The 25,352-nt window shown below is 48.5% G+C and overlaps 2 protein-coding genes and 1 pseudogene across 5 annotated transcripts in view; 2 read left to right on the top strand and 1 right to left on the bottom strand.

The window, feature by feature from the left end:
* The window catches only part of PTPRN (protein tyrosine phosphatase receptor type N), a 32,954-nt gene extending 27,984 nt beyond the window's left edge, over positions 1 to 4,970 (top strand). For all 3 annotated transcript variants that reach the window (XM_083590911.1, XM_083590912.1, XM_083590910.1), the window contains 4 exons: positions 1,611 to 1,664; positions 1,946 to 2,010; positions 2,282 to 2,355; positions 3,703 to 4,970. In XM_083590911.1, coding sequence (XP_083447037.1) covers positions 1,611 to 1,664; positions 1,946 to 2,010; positions 2,282 to 2,355; positions 3,703 to 3,774 — 265 coding nt within the window. In that variant the 3' untranslated portion in view covers positions 3,775 to 4,970. The remainder of the gene's footprint in view (positions 1 to 1,610; positions 1,665 to 1,945; positions 2,011 to 2,281; positions 2,356 to 3,702) is intronic.
* A 399-nt stretch (positions 4,971 to 5,369) lies between these two features.
* LOC310747095 (uncharacterized protein) overlaps positions 5,370 to 25,352 on the bottom strand; it is a 34,875-nt gene continuing 14,892 nt past the window's right edge. Inside the window, exons 12-22 of the mRNA XM_083581429.1 lie at positions 24,076 to 24,141; positions 19,381 to 19,472; positions 17,480 to 17,589; positions 16,166 to 16,219; positions 14,965 to 15,081; positions 13,953 to 14,033; positions 13,543 to 13,648; positions 12,366 to 12,436; positions 11,131 to 11,367; positions 9,269 to 9,323; positions 5,370 to 6,624 (exon numbers count right to left, since the gene is read on the bottom strand). Of these exons, the coding sequence (XP_083437555.1) occupies positions 9,295 to 9,323; positions 11,131 to 11,367; positions 12,366 to 12,436; positions 13,543 to 13,648; positions 13,953 to 14,033; positions 14,965 to 15,081; positions 16,166 to 16,219; positions 17,480 to 17,589; positions 19,381 to 19,472; positions 24,076 to 24,141 (963 nt within the window). The 3' untranslated portion in view covers positions 5,370 to 6,624; positions 9,269 to 9,294. The remainder of the gene's footprint in view (positions 6,625 to 9,268; positions 9,324 to 11,130; positions 11,368 to 12,365; positions 12,437 to 13,542; positions 13,649 to 13,952; positions 14,034 to 14,964; positions 15,082 to 16,165; positions 16,220 to 17,479; positions 17,590 to 19,380; positions 19,473 to 24,075; positions 24,142 to 25,352) is intronic.
* LOC310751725 (large ribosomal subunit protein eL20-like) lies at positions 19,691 to 20,255 on the top strand (annotated as a pseudogene). The gene has a single exon. The product of its transcript is annotated as a large ribosomal subunit protein eL20-like (transcript).

Below are 25,352 nucleotides of genomic sequence, written 5' to 3'. Positions count from 1 at the left end.
CAAGGAAGCTGTGCGTGGCGGTTGTGAGTGGATGGAGGGTCTGTGCCATAAGGCAAGAGAGGGGATTTGATCCACGAGGACGAAGAGCCCATGACTCTCTGCCACCATGAGCACATGGAAATGGAAATGGCACTTTGATACGGAGCAGGTCCCTTGCTCATAGCCTGCCAGTTAAACCTGCAGTTTGCAGGCAGTGGATGCAATGCCTCTGGCTCTCATCATTCCTGGCCGTTGGCTTTGCTGGGTGGGGCTGATGAGAGTTGGAGTCCAACAACATCTGGAGGGTCACAGGTTCCCTTTTCCTGCTATAAGATCGTATTTTTCACAGCTGAATGCTATAGGCAGAAGTTTTGCAAATCAGCCTGCAGACATCTTCAATAATATGCTTTCTTCCCCACCTCTGAGATATTTTGGCATACTGCACCTGCTTTTTGGAACCTTATATATATCAAAGTGCTCCGAAATGTCAGACTGCCTGACTGATGCTCTGCAGAGTAATGTGTCCTTTTTGATCCAGATCCAGCCCCTTCAACATGTGCAGCAATCAAATAACCAGAATATCATCTTTCTTATATATTAGATTCATTTGACATAATTCCTTCTCATTGTTCACACAATTTGACTAGCTGATCTGTGACACCCCATGGTGTGGATACAAAAAATTCCTCTCTCAAAAATAAAGAAATTTCCCCCTTGCCAGCAAAAATTCTGCAACTAGCAAGAAAGCAAGGCTCTTCACCTCCAGAAGAGCAATCAAGGTGAAGTGATGAGAGCAGCATCACTCACTTTGTGGAATCAGATGTGTAGCTGTGAAAAGGACCCCAAATAACAAAACAAAGGACTCTCATGTTGCTACAGTGGAACACTGGTCATGTGAAGGATATGCATTTCATATTGGATATGTAAATGTGAAATAAATGTTTTTGTTAGGAAAAATATATGGACTGGTGCAAGCAATCTCAATCACTTGTTCACTCCATTTTACCATGTGCACTATAGTAATCGCATTGGTTTAATGCACTCATACTTGGGTTATTTAATGGTGTGTTGCAGGGGGCGGATTAAATAGAATGACATTTTGCTCTCCAGTGGATCAATTAGTATGTGATTTTTAAAATACCATTTTTGGTGGGTGAAGAGGATTGAAAATCCAATGTGATGAACCAAATTTTAAAAATCCATTTGGGGGATTACTGGGAGACACTTGGAACGGGCTTTGAAAAGGAACACTTGTTCTGCAAAGTAGCATTTTAGGCTCCATGCCTCTTGGAGGCTTCTGCACTTTCACCTTTTTTTGACGTTTTGGAAAGTGTCCCATGGGCCACGTAGGAGAATCTCTGCCAGTTGACTTTGCAAAGTTCCATCTGTACACAGTGTCCTCCTGCCTGTATACTGATGATAGTTGGGAGTAAAGTGTTTTGGTCCCACTTGGTGCTGAGCTCCTGCTGTCAAGAGCTCGCTGAGAACCATCCTTGCACCCATTCCTAGTTCTCCTTGGCTTGGTAAGTGAGGTGGGGAGGGTATTGCCTTAATCTGTGCAGCTGCCCTGCAATCAGTTGAAACCCAAAGCAGGGCTGCTCTCTGATCCTAACCTCTCCTTGTTCCGGCAGGAAGGTGAACAAGTGCTACCGCGGCCGCTCATGCCCAATCGTCATCCACTGCAGGTAATGCCCTGGGAAGGCTGAGTCTAATTGGTTGTGGTGTTGCCGTGGAAACACCACCCCGCTGAGGTACAGAGAACAGTTCTTTTCAGAAGCACACAGCAAAGTGTGATGGATTTTGCCGGGCTGGGCGGGGGATTTGCCCATCAGAAGCATCTCATGTCATAGAACTAAATTGTACTGTCAGGTCAAAGGGTCCCCTTCTAAGGGAAACAGCAGAGTTGGATCACCTCTTTTGTTGTGTTGTTCTCAGCAGCAGTGCCAAACCTCTTATCTTTTTGCAGTGATGGCGCAGGAAGGACCGGGACGTATATCCTTATCGACATGGTTCTGAACCGAATGGCCAAAGGTGAGAAGGGATGGGAGGGAAGGCAGGTCTTTTCCATGCACACAACCTGGTCTTGGCCAAGCCTCCAGGTGCACAAACTACTGCACAAAGACAGGCCCCTGCTGTCTGAAGGCCTCCAACCCACCATCTCCTCCTGTCTCTTCTGCATTTACCCCTGATTATCTTCAGATTCCACAGCCACCATTTTGTTCATGGGGATATGGAGTTTCCCTCTTCACTGTTTCTTACCCCTTCACTCAATTCTGACTTTACCTCTCCTCCTGCCTGCTAGGTGTGAAGGAGATTGACATAGCAGCCACCCTGGAGCACGTGCGAGATCAGCGACCTGGCATGGTGCAGACAAAGGTATGTTGGGATGCTTGCTTTCAGGTAGCCAATGTAATGCTCTGCAGCCCCAGCCAGCATCATCAATGGTCAGGGATGATGGGAATCGTAGGCCAACATCTGGCAGGCATCACCTGAGCTATCCCTGCCCTGTGCCCACTACTTGTGGACAAAACCTGAAACACCTGCTGTGGGTGGACGCTGGTGGCATAACTTGGTTCCTGGAGGGCATGGAATAAGAATGCATTGGGTCCTTCTGGCAGTGACAGGGTGGAAGGGAAGTGTAGGCCCCACCTGCACTATGCATTTAAGTGGCATCACATCACTTCAAGCAGCCACGAACCCCCAAAGAATCCTGGGAGATGTAGTTTGTTAAGGGTGCCGAGAATTGTTCGGAGACCACTATTCCCCTCACAGAGCTGTAATTCTCAGAGTCCCCTTTGAAGAGGGATCGAATGTTCAACCACTTTGAGAATTATAGCTCTTTGAGGGGAATAGGGGGTCTTTCTTCTTTACAGCTCTCAGCACTCTTAACAAGCTACAGATCCTGGGATTCTGTGGGGGAAGTTGTGGTGGTTTAAAGTGGTCTGATGTGGCTTTGTATGTGTACTGCAGATGAGGCCTAAGTCAAGCAACCATTGTACTCTCTGTCCCTGCCTATTGGGGGGGGGGGTCAGACATGGTGCTTGGTAGCATACTAAAGGTCAGGGTTTTTTACCCAGGAGATTAGAGTGCCTAGGTTTGGAATGAGAAGGACTGAAGTAAAAAAAAAGAAAAAAGGAAGAAACTAGGGACTTTTGGGTTACCAAACCCTATCCAGAGCAGGCCGACGCTATGTTCCTTCCTGGCCAAGCTTACAAAAGTGGGCAGAGTGAGGATGCTCAAGTCTACCTTTGTACAGTAGGATAGCTTCTCTACACACACACACCCCCCCCCCTACCTCTTTATTCTCCATCTGGGCAAGCAAGAAGCATTGTCAAAACAAGAACAGGCAAAAGCCCCTTCTGTCAAGCAGGGCCAGGTACATCCCTCCCCCCACTTCCGTGTCCCTAAAGCTCTTTACACCTGCAGTGGTAGGAAAGTGAGGTCCAATCTGCAACTTCCCAAATCCCTGCCCATTGAGCATGCTGGCTAGGACTGAGGGGAGTGCAGCACCAGTCGCAGTGCCACACATTCCCCACCCCCTTCTGTTGAGAAGATGTTGTTGGACTCCAACTCCCAGCATCCAGGACTGGCAGTGGCTGATGGGAGTTGGAGTCCACAGGTTCCCCATCTTTGCTGCCTTTTTTCCCCTAATTTTGAGGTGAAGGGGATTAAGAACATGATGTGGGGGCTGCAGACACCCAGACTGATTTTATGTATCCCCAGGACCAGTTTGAGTTTGCACTGACAGCCGTGGCGGAGGAGGTGAATGCCATCCTGAAGGCCCTGCCACAGTGATGCCCCACTCGGCGTACCCCAGCTTTGTGACTCCCCCCAACTCGATCCCTTTTGCCTCTGCTGTGCCGTGTCCTTGCCTGGGATGTTCTTCCTTCATAAAGTCTATTTCCATGTTATCGACCATGACTGAATTTAAGCTACGGGTGGTGGCCCCTCACCTGCCTGCCCCACCCCTCAGCCCCTAACCCTCCTCATACTGTGGGGTGCTACCCTGCCCATGTTCTCCTGGGACAGGGGTTGCCAGTGTTGTGCCCTCCACATGCTGCTGGGCAACTACAACTCCCAGGAGTCCTAGCTAGCATTGCAAATAGCCAGTTTGTCGTCTAGCAACTTCTGGAGGTTGACTGCCCTTGCTCTGGACGCAGCCCTTAGTTAGTGGGAAGTGGGTACTTTGACACACTTTGGAGGTTAGTCTGTGCCCTAATAAACATAGCTGGATGTGCCACAGAGCAATACAAGGGGCTCTGCGCTCAGACACTGTGTCAAGGCAAGTTTTCCAAGGAGCCTCCTTTGTGTGTCCAGCCACTGTAGATGTGCCTGCTTCTACAAAGGTGAGAGGTGTAGACTTTGTGGGTGCATGTGGGCTCCTCATCTATACAGAATGCTGCTTTGTCCCTGTGCCATAATCGGGGGTAATATCCACGACAAGGCACTGCTAGGGAAGTCTATCTAATTAAACCATGTGGTCATCATGCCCCTTCCATCTCTTCCTTCTCCAATCATCTCCTCACCCTCGATTTGGAGCAGCCCCCTAGGGTCCCTAGGTCTATGACAAGTGAGAGTGGGGAAAGCGTAACAAGGCTTCTACCCCAATCGCTCCTTTCCCCTATGTCAGGCATGGCCAAACTTGGCCCTCCAGCTGTTTTGGGACTACAACTCCCATCATCCCTAGCTAACAGGACCAGTGGTCAGGGATGATGGGAAATGTAGTCCCAAAACAACTGGAGGCCCAAGTTTGGCCATGCCTGCCCTATGTCTACTCCCCGTTACTTACAGCCTAGCAGCCTTTCCCTCCTTTTCCAAAAAAGGGGGCGGGGTGTTGCTCTGGGAGAGATGGACCTATGCCTGCTCCTCCCCACCATGTTGCCCCGTCCACTTTCTCTCTGTGATGTTACGTACACCAAGAGACATTTCTAGAGAATCTAATTTTGTATTTGATGTGAATAAAGTTTTTGTGTCGCGTTTGTGCAGCTGCAGCCCAGCCTACTCATGTTGTGTGTCATCCAGAAGGGGTGGGGGTGGGGCAGCGCTATTCGCGTTGTGGGCTGCAAAAGCGGCGGCCAAGTGTCCCAACGCATGCCAGGCACACAACCCGTCCACTGCCGAGCCGCTTCCTTGAAAGGGTAGGAATACAAAGGGGACTGCTTGCCTTCAGCTGCTCCGCCTGAACACGGGAGGCCTTAAGTCCATGGTAGAGCATTTGCATTGAATGAAAAAGGTTCTAGGTTCAATCCTCAGCATCTGGGGGCTGGCTTGAGTCAAGGCAGACAACAGCCCCACCCCTAGGGGGCTCATTTATTTTCTTTCCTAGCTGGCACGTGTCAGTATTTGTGAGTTGAAGTACTTGATACCAGCGATGAAATTCTGACACAGCATTCATTGCAAATAAATTTATTGACAATGTTTTCCACTCTATATACCAGGCCAGTGCTTTGAATTACAAAACAGATCAATCTCACTCCCGAGTCAAGAGATACACTGAGCAAGTTAACTCCAGCCTTGTTACCTTCTGGGAGAGGATTTCCTCCAAGGGATCAGAGAGAAAGAAAGGGGAGAGAGAGAAAAGGAGAGAGAGAGACAGCCCCAGCCCTCTCCTTCTTGGCATGAGAGGCCTATACTACACGCCCACTCTCTCTGCAAGGCCTGGTCTGGAAAAGTGACATCCCTGCCGCTCTGAGGGAAAATTTGGTTTATAGCCCTTTGGCCCTAGAGCAGCCTCCCCCACCCTTGGGTCTGCAGGTGGCTGCTGGGAGTCCAACCCCCATTGCTCCCCATATGTTGATGGACTACCAGGCTGAGAAATGCTGCTGTGGAGGTGAGGGGGAATCTTTGGCTCTCTAGGTGCTGCTGAACTACAGTAGTTCCCATCGGGGCCAATGGCCAGGGCTGAGGAGAACTGTGGTCCAGCAATATCTGGAGGGCCAAAAGTTGCCCACAGCTGCTGTCGAGCACAAAGTCTTCTATGCTAAAACTGGAAGCCCTTCTCCCACGGTTTCTGTCCCAACACCTCCACACCTACCCACACCCAATCAGTCAGTCAGTCAACACTATAAACAGGAAGAGTGTTGTTGTGCTGTGGCCCAGAGAGTCCCTGCTGGAGCTAAAGAGGACCAGAAGGCCAACCTGCATCGGAAAGGCTTATCACTTCCTGTGCCCACCACAGTTCACACAGCACCGCCGTCTCCTTCATAACTTACTCATAAAATGGTCCAGCGAAAAAAGTCCATCGCACTCCTTTAGCCACGGTCCTCTCTTGCAAGGGAACAGGGCACCGGTGAAAAGGGAGCTACAGGCAGCGGGGGGCTTGGGGATACCTCCGCCCAACCCCACCAAGAGGTGCTGTTAACTCAGGAGCAGCAGCAGCAGCATAGCTACAAGTACATTGTTGTGTTAAAAAAAGATGGGCTGCGCCGAGCCCGACCCTTTTGAGCTACTGAGTGCTATAGGACACGCAGCAGAGAGAGAACTAGTGGGGAGGAAGTCACACGCTCGGCACCTGCCCATCAATCGTTCCCCCAGGCAGGGCTCAGGGAGGGAACAGAAAGCGAAGTCCAGGCTTGAGTAGCCTTCTGGGAGCACAGAGTGCTAGAGTGGCAATTCTCCCATGGCTCTTCCAGACTCAGAACACACCTGGGGAGACAAGCAAGGAGACAGGACAGGAGGGAGGGGGGAGGGAGGGAGGAGGAGGGAGAAAAACAGACACCGAGTGAATCAGACAGCAGTGAAAAGTGATGTGACAGCAAGCAGAGCCTGGGCTGTGCACTACATCATCCCCCCCCCACCCCCCGGAAGGTCAGGCTTCGCCAAGCAGGAGTATGACTTGCAGTACTGAGAGGGAGTGGAGTGGAGGGGCTGGTGAGGGGCTCTAGCATCAAGGCACAGCTGCTGTGGACTCAGGATTAATGATAAGGTCAAGAAAGAGCCACTGCCCTTTAACAAATCAGGGGAGGAAAGAGTGCATCCGAGCATGCAAAATAAGGAATTGTAGCCAGTTGCTCTGCAGAACCATCACCTTCCCACCCATCCACGGTCCCCTGCCAGTTAAAGGGTTAAACATTACATGAAAATATTCATCCTGCAAAGGCTTGGGTGCAAATTGCTCATAAGCAAGGGAAAAGGGAACCAGAGGTATGAAGACCTGGGGAGGGGGAAACGAGGGGATACATTTTTTCCAATGTACAAAATTGGGGGAACTTGGGGGTGCGGCAGGTGCACCTCCTATGAAATATTTGGAATGAGTGAAATTCTTTTTTAAGACCTGATTTTAGTTGCTCAAAATGTGTGGTTGGAAGTTTTTTAAATGTAAAACGACCTAGAGTTTTAGAGAATGACCATTCCTGTGAATACTTCAGTCATATGCAACACTCAGTTCCAGGAAACTTTTCTGGAGCAAGAGGCTGAAGGTGAGTGACTAAGTTGTGACCCTCCAAAACTTGCTGGACTCCAGCTCTCATCAGCCTCACACCCAGGATGGTCAGGGCTGATGTGGCGTTATGATTCAGCAACATCTGGAGGGCCACAGGTGAGCCACTCCTGAGTGAGAGGCTGCTGCTTTCATCTATGAGAGGATCTAGGTAGACACAAGGAGAACGTGGGTTAGACACAGTGTTGTTCAACCTTGGGCCCCTGGATGTTGTTGAACTACAACTCCCATCATCCCCAGCCAGCTTAGCCAATGATCAGGCATGTTGGGAGTTGTAGTCCAACATCACCTTGGGCTCCAAAGCTGAAAAGCACTAGGTTCAAGCTGTGCTTATGGCGAAGTGCAGCCCCAGGTTGTACACAGAGGAGAAGCAAACTCACCTGTTTTTGTTATTTATAGGCAATCTTTCCTACAAAAGGAGCTCAGAGCAGATTAAATGTGTTCTCTTGGTGGCCTCACATATGGGCAGTGTTCAACACCCAATTCTATATTAACCAGTGGAGCTCCTAGAGGCCTTCACACAGAATAATAGAAATGTAGCGTTGGAAGGGGCCACAAGGGTCATCTACTCCAACTCCCTGCAATGCAGGACTCTTTTGCCCAACGCGGGGTTCAAACCCACGGCCCTGAGATTAAGAGTCTCATGCTCTACCAACTGAGCTATGCGGTGCTTCTATAATGATGTGATGAATTAGGGAGAGCACTGCAACTGAGGCTTATGAATTGAAGCAGTTTCTAGGCCCCACTTGGCCACAGCCACATGCTGAAGCCATGTGCTCACCTTGACAACTGAATTATGTGAATCTGCCCAAGAAACTCTCGGATGCCCCTAGCTGATACAGCTGTGAGGGGATCTATCACCCTCCCTCAAACAGTACCCAGTGCAGGGATGTATCAGGGCAAGGACTAACGAGGACTCTTGTAGCGTGGAATGTGCACACAAAGGCAAGAGAGATTTGGGGCAGATCAATTACCACAATCATAATCACTAGGGCTGTGCATATTCCGTACTGCCAAACTAGGAGTGGACAACCAGGTCAGCCAGGTCTTTATCTCCTCACACCCCATGAGCCAACTTTGACCACCAGTCAATCATCTGATGATTCCACTCACCTATCAAAGTTGACCCATGGGGGTGGTCTGCTTTGCCAACATGTTCGCCTCAGGAAATACACTGGCAAAGCAGCACCCAGCGGGACTGAAGAATTCTGAACAAGATTTATCCTCTCTCTCATCAGCTGACTGGGGGAGGGGATTGCATCCTGCTGCTTTGGCTGCACAACAACACATTGTGGGGAACTGACATGTGCAGCCAACACAAAACAAAACATCATCCCCTGCTCATCAGCTGATGTCAGCAGATTGATAGGAGCATGGTTTGGCGGGAAGCAGCCTAATGGACTTGAGGTTCATGCATTCTGCTCCAAACCCAGAATAAAACACTGCAACCAACAAATCTAAGGTTTGTTGACATACTTAAACTGCACTTTCCTATCTACAAATACTTAAGCATTTCCAAAAATACATTTACCCCCCCCCCCCGCCTCTACAATCCAATTAACACCCCCTACCCCCCAAAAAAACCCCCAACCTCTGGGTATTTTGGAATCCAGGAACAGGTGACAGAAAAGAAGAGAGGAAGGGAAAGCACATGGAAGTGGCTGCATCTTAACAGCCAGAAACTCACTTTAAAAGATAGGCAATTTTGTATGGCAAAATGCCAGGCTGTGTAGGAAATATACACAACTCTGCTATTATTATTATTTTTTTAAACCATCACCACCAGCAGAACCACCCTGCAGATCTTTCGCCATTTCAACCAACTGGACAAAATGAACACTTGAGGGTTACCTGCAGAGAGGCAGCATGGAGGGGCATCAGACAGAGTATGCCTGTCCATCAGGGTCTGTGGCATGGGAAGCACAGGAGGGAGGGATGGGCAGGTGAGGAGACAAGCAGTGGCGGCAGCGGCAGCAGCAACAACAGCAGAGAGAGAGAGAAAGGGCACCAACAAGTTACATTCCTACATCGAGCATCCACCGAAGCCTTATCCAGGGCCTGCCACCAGGGGGTTACATTAGACACAAAAGGGATCAGGGAGAGAAAGAGGAGGGTGCAAAGGCCCTGGGAAGCAGGGGAGGGGGAAAGGAGGAGGTCACAGCTGCAGGGAGTGGTGCAAGACGCCAGCAAGCAGTTTAGGGGCAGGCAAAAGTTGCAGGGGAAGATGGCATGCACTTGCAAACTACAGGGCAGGTAAGCGGAACCTCTGCGGCCATCCAGATGTTGCTCCCATCAGCCTCAGCCAAAAGTCAGGGATACTGGGAGTTGCATTCCAGCACCATCTGGAGGAGCCACAGGTTCTCCACAGAGGTATAAACCTACATGCGTTATGTCTCACACATTCCTCAGTCCCCAGGAAGTTCCAAAAGCAGGAAGTGCCTTTCAACTACATTGTCATGACAGACACAACTAATGTAGCCTGGTCCGTGTTCAGACCTCCCTGCCCCCCTGTGGTACCTCCCCTCTCTTCCTCTGCACAGGAAATTGGGTGCTCAAGTGTTAGGGCCTAAGGCAGTTGCTACGTGATTTTCCATGCCTAGGCTGCCCCCCCAAAGGCTGAAAATGGGCAGCGCTGCCAAGTAAGCGGAAGAGAGCCGAGTCCTCTCTCAGAGCTGTGCCTTCTCTGACATCTCAGCCCATCAACAGACCGCTCTGCTGCTAGTCACTGTAGGACGGCCACCACCTTAAGTGCAGGTTGAGTTCTCACTAGCCCTTCGCATATAGGGGTTGTTTTGTTGCCCACCCCCTCCCCCCAGTAGCAGTGGTCGGGGGATAAAGGCACAGGATTTGGTACCATGCATGGAGACGGGAGGGGATGTCAGTGCAGAAAAGGCACTCGGATCCAGGGCAAATTTAGAAGACGGCCCTCAACATAGGCCATCACATTCTGTTATTTGGGACGTAACAATAAATAAAATAATAATAATAATAATAATAATAATAATAATAATAATAATAAATATATATGTCAGCTCCCCCAAATTGCTGATACAAAACCCTGGGGTGGAAGCAATGCATTCGCTTCCTTTAGTGCCCAGGGCAAGCAGTGGCAGCCAAGAGCACAGCCCCCTCCCACCCCCACCCCCTCATGGATCTATGCAGTACAGGAGAACGACAGGGACATACAGCCAAGCCATGCACTACAGCAGCAAGGCAGACAGCACAGCTTGAACTTGCTGAAGGCACCAGGGCTTTGCTGTGCAGGAGCTGCCTGGGCCAATGCCTCTCCATGCCAAATCACACACACACAGAGCTAACAGAATTTGCTCCTGCCCTTTACTCAGTAGCAGCAGCAGCAGTAGCACCTCCTCTTCTGACCGGGTGGGCCTTCGGGCGATTCTGCCAGTGACGCATCACGGCAGCCGGTCCTGATGGAACAACCCCCCGCTCCTCCATTGGCCAGGGTCCCAAGCACACCAACCAATGAAAGCCCAGTCTCAGGCCGGCTCAGAGGAGGCTGCACTGCGCATCTTTCTTCTTCTTAGGGGAGGAGTCTTTGCCTCTGCCCTTTCCCCGTCCGCTCCCTCCCACGGCCTCCGAGGGGGATTTAGAGGGGGGCTTGGACAGCCTGTCCGCCTGGCTGTCCGTGGCGTGGCTCCCCTGTGGCAACTGCGCTTTTCCAGGGGGCTGCTTTTTCGAGGGGCTTCTCGCACCTGCTCTGTGCTGGCCCTTGGCCTCCATTTCAGACAGGCTGTAGGCCATCGCCAGCTGCAGGTCCTCATCGTCCTCGTCGCTGTCGGTGTACAAGATCACAGGGGACGAACTGGGGGACGGGCGCTTGGGGGGTGGGTGCTGCGGCGCCGGCGAAGGAGGGGCTGGCTTGCGGCTTTGCACAGCTTGCTGGTCCCGCCGGCTCAGCTCCAGGCCGAGGGCCAAGTCATCTGGAACACCTGAAAGGGAAGGGGTTGAGCCAACAGTTGTCCAAAGAAGACACCCCCGCTCCCGTCATTGCTATGGCCTTGCCCAGAAAGGCCAAGCACCCTAGATGTGGGGTCCCCAACATGGTGCCGGCTGACACAACATCATTCTCAGACACCTCCTTGGGACCCAACAAGAGGCCTGCCATTTCCAAACAATATTTTTAATTGACTTGTGGGGGGCATGCAGCTATTATGCCCGAGTATTGCCAGTTGTTGTGGTGCCCACAACAGTATTTGAGATTTCCAAAACCACCCAAAATGGTTGAGGACTCCTGCCCCAGGATCTTCAGCCGGTGGGTAAGGATTTGCAGCCTGGCCTAAAAATGGTTGCAACAGCAACGCTACCACCAGAGAAATATATGGTTAGAAAATAATAATAATGAAGAAGTTGATCCCTGAATGCATTTTTGAAATTAAAGGCAAGATCTGCGTCTGAAAAAGTTGAAGGTGACTACGCTAGGCTGCTTCCCTTCTCCAATATATGCACCGCACTTTGTGGGTAATGGATGTCTTAAGGCCCAGGTGAAAACTTTCCTAGCTCTCCCACAGCTCTCTTCCGTTCCTCAGCCACCAGCCTGGCTTATGCTATTATCACATGCCATTCCACCACAAGTCTGAAAAGCCCCCCTCCTTCCTCCAGCCTATGTTTAAGAAAGAGGCCAGGAGTGCTGGGGAGATCCCTTCCAACCCCCAAATGTCTCAGAGGTTGGCACACAGGCATCCTACCGCTTGGTGGGAGGGCACATTTTTCACAAAGCTTTTCACAAGTTGTGGATTAAATGTCAGAGGCACTCCATGGGGATGAGGGTCTATTACTTTCTCTGTCTCCCAGGAGACAGGTTGAGATCACACAGAAGGCAGCAGGCGTCCAGAGAAGCTCACATTTCTGCTCTCAGCTGGAGAGAGCTGTGCACGGCTGACTATGGAGAAAAGAAACTCGGGCTACCTCTCCCCTTTTAGTCCCTCACCATTAATTTGGATGGATTTCAGCTCCCCATTTTCTTCCACTTCCACCCTCTCCTGCCCATTTTCGACGATCCTGGAGAACAGGGGGGAAGGGGAGGGGATAGAAAAGTGAAATGACTTTGTGAAGAACACATAAAACCATGCAAAACCTTCCCCCAGCAATGTTGAACTGGAGAAAACATTAAGTTGCATGGCTACAAACATGTCTATTGTTTAGCCTTTGCTTACATTTTGGGTGCATGATTAATCCCATAATAGCAACCACAATTCTCTTACTACCATACCTGTAATTATGCACCTGCTCGCCTTCATTATATTTTTCAAAGACAAAAACTAAAAATTTATTTGAAGCTGCTCTTAAAATTTATTTTTGAAGAAGAGAGACCAATAAAAATATTTTGTTCTACAGGTGAGAGTTTTTGCACAAAAGCATCAACGTAGAATCTCATTTTTTTAATGTATTATGTCTTTCATATTTTTTATGAGGCCAGCCTCATTCCACTAGATTTGAGGGACAGGCTTGGGGTGTAGAAAGGTCAGCATCAATTCACAAATTTGACTTCTCCTGTACACTTTAACCTTTTCAGTTAGGCTGTAGGACAGTGGGGGGGGGGGAGAGAGGTGTTACCCTGTACAATTCTCCGCAAACACATGATCACCAGAGGGACTGCAGTTTATAAAAGTCACAAGGCTACAAGGCAAGTAAACCTCTAACTCTCTGGGACGCAACATGTGAGCAAGCTGCTAAAAGGTCTAAAATACCAGGGGCCATGGGATTTCCCCAACTTGCTGCTGATGACCAGTAACAAGAAAGAGCTAGTGCGCTCTCTCTCTCTCTCTCTCTCTCTCTCTCTCTCTCTCTCTCTCACACACACACACACACACACACACACACATAAATAAGGAAGGAATGCATCCCCAATCTGGTACAGATTGTGTGGCTTTCCCCTCCCTTCACCTAGATGGACCAGTGGCCTGAGTCAATATAAAACTTCTAGATATCCTCCCCATAGCTTACTCTGTGCCTCATACAGAAACAAGATAGCAGAAATGAGAAGGGGAGGAGGGCCAGGGAGAAAAGAAAGAATGGGCTTGGTCGTTCCCCAAGAGGGCCCAAAATCTGTGTGACAAGGCCAGAAGACAGTAGGCAAATGGATTAAAACGTCCTCCTAAGCTTACCTCTTGGTAGTGATCCGCTTGCCATTGATGAATCTGGTGGAAGTGGAGACAGAGCGGAAGCCCATTCCTGCATTCATAGCAGGACCCAGCCCTGGGGAGAAGAAGTCTGAAAGAGAGAGTGCGCCAGAATAACTGACAAGGAAGGGTGCAGCCAGGGGAGATGAACCAGCAAAGGAAAAGAGACACCAGGCAGGAAAACTTTCCTTTGAGATTCCAAGGAGGAGCATATAGGAGAAAAAATGTGGCCTTGCAAACGTGGCCACTGGGTCACAGTGCGCAAAGCACACAGTCCAAGGGAGAAGTCAACCCTACAGCAAGGGTCCAAGTGCAGTTGGGACCAGGGTGGGGAACTGGAGGCCACAGTGAGGAGCAGGTGGGCAGGCAAATCCTTCCAGCTGTTCCTTCCTTACCTGGCGATGCTGCAAAGGGAGAGAAAAACGGCCCTGCCCCAGGGTGTCGTGGTCCAGGTCGAAGGTCTGCGAATGGATCGTCTGGAAAGAGGTCCAAAGAAGAGATCCTCAACCACTACATTCCTCTGCAGGGAGACTCCTACTCAAAAGCATGCAGATCCATACCCTTTGTATTCTGGTCTACTATCTGCCCACAGTTCTGATTCATGTATCTTGCACCTCATTGCTGCTGCTTCCTTCCACACACAAGTTTTATTGCCTTGTCAGAGCCTCCCTGAGCTGCAAGAAACCACCCAGTGCCAGGAGTGGGTGTGGACAGCCACTGAGCTGATCCAATTGCATCATACAGAGGGGAGCATTTCCCTTCCCTAACACAGAAGTTCTGGGTAAGAACGAGGTCTGTACTAAAGCCAGTGCCAACATTTGGCCCATCTCTAACTAGGAGGGATCTGGTTTCTTGTAATCTGGAAATGATCCAAAAAGGAGGGACTGTTTACTGTCTAAGACCTCCTCCTTCCCCTTTACTCTCCACAGCTAAACAGGGAGTTCTGGAGAATGTTCTGGCGTGGCTTTAAGGCTGTGGATCCTCCAGATGCTGTTGGACTCCAACTCTCATCAGCACCAGGCACCATGTCCAATGGTGAGGGAAGAATGATGGGAATTGCAGTCCAGAAATGCCAGGAGGACAACAGGGTTACATTGTCAAAGCTAAGCGGTTCTCAGCCTCATGAATCCTGGATGGGAGACTGCACTGCTTAATCACTCTGAGCTTCCTCACGAAGGAACTTAGATGCAAGTAGAATAAAGTAACACCAAGTTCACACAAGAAAACACCAACAGACCTGGCATAACCCAAACCACAACAGTAGCATGTAGGTCATAGAATTTCCTGTAGGATTGGGGCAGGGTGGAGCAGGGAATGAGTGACAAAACCCTACTGCACTCTCCACAGAAGTGCCCTATATGGTAAAATCCCCTTGCAAAACAAATGAGGATCAAACCCAATGCACACCAAAAAAGTCAGCAAATGGATCGTGCCCTCCAAAGAAATCCCGGAAGACATCGTGGGCGCTGCGGAAAGTGAAGGTGAATTCGGGTCCTGGGTGTGGTCTTGACCCGGAGGGCCCACCTGTGGAGGAAGCAGAGACCAAATGTGAACCTTTATTTTCCTCAAACCAAGACACTGGCTTACTGTTTACCAAGGTTAAGGCTGTGGCACCCTGGAGCGCCTTGAATGATGGTCAGGGGTGCCATGAGCAATGTTGGTTTCTGTCCCTCTTTTTTTCTCTCCCTCCTCTGATGCCCTCTTGTGTCTCTGCCTCCCAAAGGATTGCACAGCTGTTCGTTGCAGCAGCCCTGGTGACAAGCTCCCAAGGCGAATGGTGCCTCTGGGGCTGGCCAGGGGGTGCTTCCCAGGCCCCTGTGGGACAATGTGAGAAGGCACCTCTCTTTGGGGCAGGGGCAGCAGCTGCAGCTGCCCAGAGGGCTCCCAAAGAGAAGGGAGAGGAGGGAACACTCCACAAGGGAGGGTGTTTGAAAAGGGGTGAGAAGCTGTCAGTTCTGTTGGCAAGGGGTGACATAACTGGGCTCCTGAGCCCCACAGGGGTGCCGCAGAAAGAATGTAGCTGGTCAAGGGAGCCGTGGACTCAGAAAGGTTGAAAACCTCTGGCTTAGGGGTACTGGATAACTAAAATCATTTACATCCAAGGCCCAGCAAACCTGCAGCCTGCCAGCCAGCCATGCCTTGTTATACCTGCAGCCCCTGGAAATAGTTTAATCAAGCACTGATTCATGGGTCAAAAGCCACAAAAGGGCCACAGAGCTGGACAAACCATCTTACAGAACAGAAAAAAAAACCTGTTAAGAATCACAAAAAATGGCTGTTTGGGCCATGAAAGGCCTACCTGTGCTACAGCTGCTTTGGAACTGACAAGGCAGCCAAGACCTTAGTAATATTCTAGTCCCAAAGAAGTTACCCAACTCTGCAAATTTCTCCCAGGAAATTGCTCCCTGTGAAAGTCGCTCAAGCACACTGCTATGACAACAGCTAAAGTAGCTAATGCAGAAGGCCTGTGTGTTTCTGAGCTGCACATAAGCTATCTGTTGCCGTCTTTGTTCTCGTACTCTTAGCAATGCAGAAATCTGCTTTGAAACTGATTCTGGTTTTTGATGATATTTGTCAGGATAACCCAGATCTTGACCAAGCTCCTTACCTTGACCCATGAGCCCATCTTTGCCATATCGGTCATAGACTTCACGCTTGCTCTCTGAAATCAGAAAGCACCCGGGTTAGATAGCTGCCCACAAAAAAGAGGTGAGGCTCAAGCAGACGTGTCTGCCATTGACTTAGTTGGGAAACAGTTGCCCCCCCCCCCGCCACACATGGACTGCGGGGCAGGGAATGTTACTGAGTCCTTGCCTTGTCTACCCAAAGCTAGTCCTGCCTGGGTTAATAATTAGTAGTAATTTGCACAGCATGCTCAGAAAACATTGCATTATTTCAGAAAAACTTGCAACAACTGTGAAAAGTCAGCCAGCAAAATTGGAATCATACTACAGCTAGGGGCTGAGAGAGAGAACAGTTAATGAAACACACCTTCCATTTAGTCTAGCTTAAAAGGCTCTCATTTCAAAGGAAGCCCAATCTTCCTCAAGTGGCCTGTCCTAATGGCCAATTGTCCCACAAGGCTTAGGTGGGTGCTCTCGACTTTACCTCTCAGCTTCTAGTTTCACTATTACAGGGATGGGAAACCTTTTTGGCTCCAGAGGCCAGACACAGGGCCCAATTTGACAGGTGGACAGAACAACTGGCCAGCCAATCACATGACATGATGATGGCATCACATGTCTGACAGGAGGGTGGGGCTGACACCTGTCAAAATTCTTCCCAGAGCTTTGGGAAAGTCATTCCGCACTTCCCCTTTAAACACAATGTGGGAGGTTTAAAAGAGGAATCGTAGAATTGAGGTGTTGGAAGGGACGCCGAGAGTCATCTAGTCCAACCCCCTGCAATGCAGCAATCTCAGCTAAAGCATCCATGACAGGTGGCCATCTAACCTCTGCTTAAAAACCTCCAAGGATACAGGAACATGAAGAGACATGCAACGCACCATTCGAAGCAGCCTCTACCCACTCATTTAAAGGCGTCTCCAAAGGGCACTTTTGCTACGTGCTTTTATATGCCTTCGCTTGCTAGTGTTCTGCCTCTGCTTGAAAAACATGCCTCTTTTTCTCCCTTCTCTGCTTTGTTTTATTTTGCTAAATAAAAATGGGGGCTGGGGGGAGGGAGGAACCTCCCACCAGCCCCAGCCAGTCTGGGCTTACAGGAGCTGTTGCCCAACCATATCTTGATGGCCGCAGGTCCCACATCTGCACCTTAACCCTGTGAATAAAACTCTTTTCCCTTCTCTTACAAGGAACAGGAAATCTCCTCAGTCTCCAGAAACAGCCCACAACCAGGGCCAAGACCCTACATGAACCGAAACAGCCTGAGGGAAAGAAAGGGGGAGGAGAGAGTCGATGCTTACTGTCCGATAGCACTTCGTAGGCTTCTGCTATCTCCTTGAACTTCTGCTCAGCATGTTCCTTGTTATCTGGGTTTTTATCCGGATGCCACTGCAAGGCTTTCTTCCTGTACCTGTTTGACAAGACAACCACGATAGCTTGGTTGGTGTATATTCTTACGGTATAGGCCCTGTCAAGAACCAAGCCCACAGAAAACTTCTCTCTCTCCCACCCCCCACCCCCCGGTCACATACTGGCCTACACATTCACCCCCTTGTAGTTAGCAGCAACCCTACACACACCCCTTTCTGCTTATGTGGACATTCTGCTTCTGTGGGAAGGGAGTTTCAACACGAGGGACTAATGATCCTCATTTGCTTCCAGGTGAAACCAGATTTCTCTCTCTTCCCACAGGAGCTGATAGCAGCTGGTGGCCATAGCAGATGAAGATCCAGCTCAACCAAGAGTGGTCATCGGTCATTGTTCTGCCATCTGTCCTCCACGAGGGGGCACTTCACTCCCACAGTAGCACAAAACCCACAAAATTAAAAGTAAAAGCCGATTTACGGTTCCTTGGCTTTTCAAAGGAAAGTAGATTGCTGCACTTCCAAAACAGGATCCGCAGAGTCTCTTTCACAAAGGAAGAGCAGACAACAAGCCTGGAAATTTGCTCACCTGATAATTTGCTTCAAACCCTTAGTGAGGAACAAGGGTTTCTACAATACCTCTCTCCTGTTACAGGTGTGCTGCTACCTTAGAGCACCTCCAGCCTGCGCTAACACAAGGAGCAGAGTGGAGGCATTCCCCTAAGGGGAAATTTTGGGCCAAAAGGCTCTTGAATCCTACAGCTTTCATTATACTGCAGTGCCACAAAGATCTCCTGGCACAGCACTAAGTGTCGACACGTTCTCCCTCTGTTCATTCATGTGCAAGGGGGCACACCCAAGTTGTCCTCCTCTGGAGTGCAGACCTCCCTGTGCCCATTCCAAAAGCAAAAGCAGCCCTGCAAACAGCCCATCCCTCTCCCATTCAATTATCTTTCTGTAAGGTGGGTTAAAAACAATAGTTTTGCATGAAAAAGGCTATTCTGGTTTTTTTTTAAGTTTTACTTCTAGTAGATTTCTCATTTAAAAATCAAATCAAATCTGAATCTTCACACAAGCTGCACAAGCAAAAGTTTTGGATCAGCCTCCTTGGATCAATCTCCAAGGCACTATTTAATAGCACATCAACATGCTTTAACGGATATGGCAACCAATCAGCATGTGTTTTGGTTTTTGGAAAATATACAAAACGTAGTTTGGAAACTGAATTTAAATACTTATGTTGATCTGTTCTCTTGGCAATCTAAAGCCTCCTTTTTATATGCTATAGTATTCCTGCAGGCAGAAAGTTTGTGAACGTTAATTAGGCAGTGGAGGGAAATCAGACAAACATAATATAAGTCAGCCCTCAATCGAGGAGTCGCAAGAAAAGTGAATTTTCAGTATCTGGCAACTAAATACCTGCATAACAGCCCCAAGAGCTAGAACAGATTCTCAGATCAAGTACATTAAACCTGAAACTAGTAGCTACCAGGTTCTCCACAGGAAAACTAGGAGCTCGAGTGGAACCAAAAGATGGAAGCAGAAAGGAAAAAACCCAAAGCACTGGGAAAATGCAGTGTCCAAGGCTAATCAGAGTCCAAGGCAAAGTTGGCAATACAACTTACTGCCACGAAACCACCCTGTATTCCCTAATACTGGGAAACACAGAGTTCTGAGAACTCATTATTCTTGTCACAGACTTAAACAGGCTGCCCTCCACTAAACTGTGGCCAGGTACACTGTGCCACCACTTCCACATCTCACAGTCACACTCATAACCACCACACCAGGACTAGCAGTCAGTAGCCTGAGTCAGAAATGGAGAGAATGCAACTTACGCCTTTTTGATGTCATCCGGTGAGGCACCATGGGGCACCCCCAGCACTTCATAGTAATCCACCATGGTGCCCAAATGTGCTATGCAGCAAACCTAGAGTAAGAGGGAAAGGTTAGTATAGCACACCTCTGTTGAGCATTACCCAAGCTAACACCATCCAAATTAAAATAGCCCTCCCACCCACCCTTTATCGCCGGAATGGTTGTGTCAAGAGTCTTGTAGTAACACATGAAAAGGGTTCACGGATACAACCAGACCCAGATCTTTGTCCTTAAAACAACTGGTACAACTGCAGCAGGGAGCAAAGAGGCAGCACCATGAAGGCGTCAGGCACCCTGAGGAAGTTGTTGAGAGATGCCTCCCCACTCCTAAGAGCCCAACACCACCTCTCTATCGTATGCGCATCTTTGCTCCTAATCATGTTGTTGCAAAGTCCCGTTTCTGGTACTTTGTCTCTCAGCTGAAGAAGACGAAGAAATCTTCTGGGGAAATTGTGTACTGTGGACAGGTTTTTGAGAAGTTTCCGTTGAAGGTGAAAAATTTCAATATCTGGCTGTGCTATGATTCTGGTAGTGGAACTCATAACATGTACAGGGAATACAGGGATTTGACAACTGCTGGAGCTGTCACGATATGGGAGCCCGTCCTAGAGCTCGTGCTCACTCAATTCAGATCATGAAGGTGGAAGAGATTGCTGCTAGCAAGTGCCACAGACCAGCTATCAAGCAGTTCCATGATTCCAAAATCAAGTTCCCTCTGCCATATAGAGTTCTGTGTCGTCAACATAAGCCACGCTTCACCACCAAGAGACCAGACACATTCTTCTAAATGCAGACTTGGTTCATTTGCTCTGAGTTTCAATAAAGTTCTTTTTGAGAGGGAAAGAAAACCTGCAGCAGGGAAGGGTGCACAACTCTAATGTGAGAAAAACCAAATCCATCAGGCGTAGCCAACCAAGGATTGGCCATCAGCTGCTCTGGCAAAATCAGGTATGTCTGGAAAAGGGGCTCCTGTGAGCTGCCAGAAAACACCACATCCCAACAGTGTCCTCCTCCTTTCCAAGCTGCTACACACACGGATGGACATTAGTTGATTCACAGCAATTTTGATCATGTCTAACCGTAGTGTTCCCAATGCCACAAGAACCATACTTTATTCTCCTACACACACCTTGACTATACACACCATAAGAAATCAGTGCTTATTAAACCCCCCCAAAAAAAACAACAACAACCACCCAGCCTAGACAAATGATAAAAAGCAACAGGTGTGGCATTCACACATTCTAAGGAAAATAGTAAGGGACGTGAAAGATCCACATATGCGCTTGCTATGTTTGTACTGTAAATAAATGTCCAGTCATTTAAAGAGAAGGAAGAGGGATCTAAAAAGTGAATAGATAGAGATGTGAACATCCAGGGAGGGTGGGAATGCCTTCTCCTCTCTCTCTCTCTCTCTCTCTCTCTCTCTCTCTCTCTAACACTGGGGTGTGGGCAGGGAAGCTCCTATTGAATGAGTGAAATGCATAAGCTTCTACCCACTCAAAATGTGTATTGCAAAGATATCTATGTAGGATAATCTACATCATTAGAGAATGAAGTGTATGCTTTGAATGTATACAACACTCAGATACAAGCTGCATTTCCACACCTAGAGGGTGCTGTCATCTTTTATGAAAGGGCCTTCCCTGCTGGTGAATTGCTGCTAATCTTTTGGTGACATCTGATCTAGTTTGGAGAAACTAGAAGCAACTAGCCTATGTGTACTGTCCTTTTGACCTGGTCCCAATCTTCTAACTGTGCCACAGACTTCCAGCTACAGATATAACAGTGCAAACCTTTGCATATCTACTCAGACATAAGTACCATTGTTTAAGGAGACTTACTTCCAGGTAAATGCAAACAGGAATCCAGCCTGAAGCTGCAATCCTAAGTGTGGGAATAAACTAGACTAAACTAGAGAAGGCATTACGAAATATGCATAAGATTCCTCTGTACATTTCATAAATATGTCAAATAGTGAAATTTTGTATGCAAAGTTATTAAATCACGTATTTTATGTTGTAAAAGCAGTAAAACACATTTCAGCTTGAGAAGGTATTGCATATTTTCCCTGAAAGTGGAAGTAAAAACTAGATTGTCTGGAAGACTTATTCTCATACCAAATGCCTCTCTTTATCTTTCACATTTACAACAAAAACTGTAAGAGAAGCTTAATGGTCACAAAGGAAACTGCTCTTTGTGGCTTAGAGTTGCAACCTGGGTAGTTTGAAATGCAGTGTGAACTCAGAGGTCAGTCCCACTGGGTTCAATAAGGGTTACTTCTTAGTAAGTTTATTTAGGGTTGTAGCTGCAATTTTTTTTTATCATCTTACTAGATTAGGGGTGGTATTCAACCAGTGCATCCTGTCAGCACCATGATTTCTGCTTGGGCAAGAGGACTCCTCCTGCCCTGTGTCCTCTTTTAATCTGCTCCAGAGCATTGAGGGAACCCCTAAAAGAGATTTAGAGGGCATGTGGGGGCAGGGAGAAGACGGGGGAGATCTGCTAAGCAAAGAGAAATCCTTGCACTTACAGAATGAGCGATGTAGCACTACGATGACTTCCACTCAAAGCTCTGAACAGCTTTAGATGTGCATACAGTTAGCTTTTTCCCCAGCCCATGAAGTGCTTCATAAGGATTTATTTATTTTTTTAAAATAAAATAGCTCAAATAACCAGAGCACACATTATGGGCTGTATTCAGCAGTGCCCAGTTAAGAGATTACAACTGCAATCCTATGCACAACTTCCCTGGGAGTAATCCCTGCCTGACACAGTGGCAGTTCTGAGAAACAGGTTTAAGATTGCTCTTTGAATATGCAATCCTACGCATGCCTGTTAAGCATTGAGTTCAGTGTAACTTACTCCAAAATAAATGGATTGCAGCTGTAATCTTATATATATGCTCACATGAGAGTACCATGGAAGATGTTACTTCCATGGAAACATGCACAGGCTTATGCTGTGTGTATCTTGTGACACTATCTGCGGAAAACTCTTCATAAGTCCAAAAATGGGACAAAGCCACCACAAGGATAAATCAGGCACGTCCCAATCTCATGCGTCTTCCTACGACTATCTGCCTAGATCTGAGCAGTATGGGGTGCCACCTCTACTCTGTGCCTATCATGGTGTCCCAAGGTGCTGCTAACAGGCACTTATGGCCTTATGAAGGGGCAGAGAATAACGTGGGAGGTACAAACCTCCTGTTCTCTGACTAAAGAAGCCTGACTTCAGCAGACACAGTCCACACATTTCCCAGCTTGGATCTATAATTGCCATGACCTGGTGCTGCTGCTTTCAAAACAACTACTCTGCATAAACATTAGTTAGATGGGTGACACTCCCTCTCACTGAAAAGTCTCTTCTTCCAGGATGGACAGACGGAAAGACATCTGGTTATCAGGAATCACCTTAGGATGCTTATTGCTAAACCTATTCACGCATGCAAGAAGAATAGGGTGGTGCTTGAAAGAAAGCTTCTGAATGGCCCCTGCTTGGTTGCATCAGGATTTAAGGGAAGCTGTTCCAATTCCAAAACTCCTCCTACAAAACTTCAAGTGCATAGCAATCCTGGCCCATGCCTCCTGAAGCCCAGACAGGTTTAGCAGCCCATGCTACTAAACTGTCTGCTGGTTGGAGCCTTAGGCCAGACTCATATATGAAGAGTACTGCTTAAAACACAATAAATGTTGCTTGTCTCCATATAGGAAGCTGCTTGGGTTATGTCAACCACAGACTGCGGATGAAATTGCCTCCAGCCAGCAAAGAGCTGCTTTGCAACCTAAAGGACCCATGGTGTGGAGATGCATCCACAACACCACACTGCTGCTTGCACCATGGTTTTGGATCATCAAGCAAAGCGGGGGGGGGGGCCGAATCTGTGAGCCTCCAGATACCCCCAATGTCTATCATCCCTGACCATCCCTTGCTATGGAACCTATGGATCCGGGATCCATGGGGAATCTCTCCTACCCAAAGGCAACACTGAACAAGCACCTGAGCTGACCCAGGCCCAGTGCACCCAAAAGGATACGACTGGCCCATTGCCTTCCTCATTAAGTATCTTTATGCATTAAGCGGTTTAGTGGCCATTAAGTTTTTAAGAGATTAGGAGGCTGCGGGAGGAGCAAGAATAGCTACTGCGACAACACTAAGGCAGGAAAACGACCAAGGGGGGTTTTCCGTCTCACAGTGTTGCAGCCCAGTTCTGAAGCTCAGCTTTGCCTGCTGACCTGCAGATCGTTGCTTACCTGTTTGGATCATACAAATGGATGCTCGGGCATTTAACTCACAAGGAGAACTCCTGAAGGCTAGTTGCTATATGAATGATAAGAAATGAAATCACAACCCCATGCTCTTTGCAGTTACAATGCAAAGATGTTGACTCTGGGATTGTTTGTTTTTTAATGCTGATACTCATCAGCGCTGACTCCTTTGAGCTCTTCAGTCTTGGGTTTTCAATTTATCAGATTCATGATACACCACTTCCTGTTGCCATTTCCTTTGTGGATCATCCACTCTTCTGTCAACGTGTCCTCCAAAATATAAACAAAATTGGAAGCTGGTGTGGAGATGACAGGGTGCCCCTTCACTTGCTATCCTCCTCTGAGCTGGGTTCTGCCTAAACTCTCTGACAGGGGTACCTTCCTTACCTCTACTTTGCTGGAGTAGAAGAGGCAGAGAAGGCTTTTGCAATAGGGTGGTTTTCTTTTCTCCTCCTCTGGGAAAGAAGCAGAAAGACTCCACCTTAACGTTGTTACACTGACCCCATTTCCACATTAAAAATATTTCCCTTCTGCCCCCCCCCAAAGGTATGCAGAGACATTCCATTTGAGGTCACCCTCTGTCAAGAATGACTTTCCAAACACCACCCTAAAATATGCAAACCAATACTAAGTAATATTAAGGACTCCGAGATCAGGATGATGAGTTTCCAGGTCAAAGTATTTGACCTGAGACACTCTTCAGAACCTCATCAAGTTCCCTTCCTCAGGCGGGAAAAAAAGGGCACCTTCCTACACCTTTCATTTCATTTGGCTTTTTTATGGCACCAGTTCACTTCTTCAAAAGTTGCCCGAACGTAATATTCTCTTTCCCGCCTCGCCTAGTGCACATTTGTGTTTGAATCAAATTAAATCTGAATAAAATCGTCACCAACTCCCTGCCTTTGCTCATCGTATCAAGCTGATCTTTTAAAACAACAACTCTTCCTCTAAGGAGCTTCCACCGCCCCTTCCCATTTATCTCAATCCGCTGGCAGAATCCTACAATTTTGTTTGCAGCAGCCTGCAATCAGGGGCAGGCTTTCTCCCGAGTTCTCCTAGAAAGCGTGAGTGCTTTTGTTGCCGTTTCCCGGCGAAAATGCTTATTTGTCCCTCTCGGGGCTGGCTCTGGGCCCTCGCCTCTCCCTTTGTTTTGCGGTGCGCCACCGGATCAACAACAGGCACAACATCCGGCCGGTGCGAGGGACCGATCGCGTTTCAGCTTCTCGACTGTTCTAACAGCGCCTTTCCCCATAGCACCCATTTTCCTGCCGGCAGGAAAAAAACAACCAACCCGCATTCTGTGCAGGGCAGCACCGGCGGGCTGCAAACGCCTCTTTTCCTGATGGCATTTTGGGTGGGGAAGAAACAGGCATGCCTAAAACTACCCACAGCCTCCCGGATCTTAAACCCTATTTTTGGACGGCGCGTTAGTTACTGCGGAACGAAACTCAGCTGCTCTCTCCGCGTAACGTACACACACAGACGCAACGCCCACCCGACACAAGAGCGTGACTTGAAAACGGGGAGACCAGGGGTGGATGACCCTTCAGTCCTGCTAGATGCGGGGACGACAGGGCGATGGCAAAGGACCGAAATTGTTGTTTTTATTTATTATTCGTTGAATTTATATACTGCCCTTCGCCCGACGATCACAAGTGCGGTTT

Source organism: Podarcis filfolensis, assembly GCF_964270895.1.
Source record: "Podarcis filfolensis genome assembly, chromosome: 1".
NCBI lineage: Eukaryota > Metazoa > Chordata > Lepidosauria > Squamata > Lacertidae > Podarcis > Podarcis filfolensis.
Note: the sequence above shows the minus strand (reverse complement) of the source record. Positions and strands in the feature narration are given on the sequence as shown.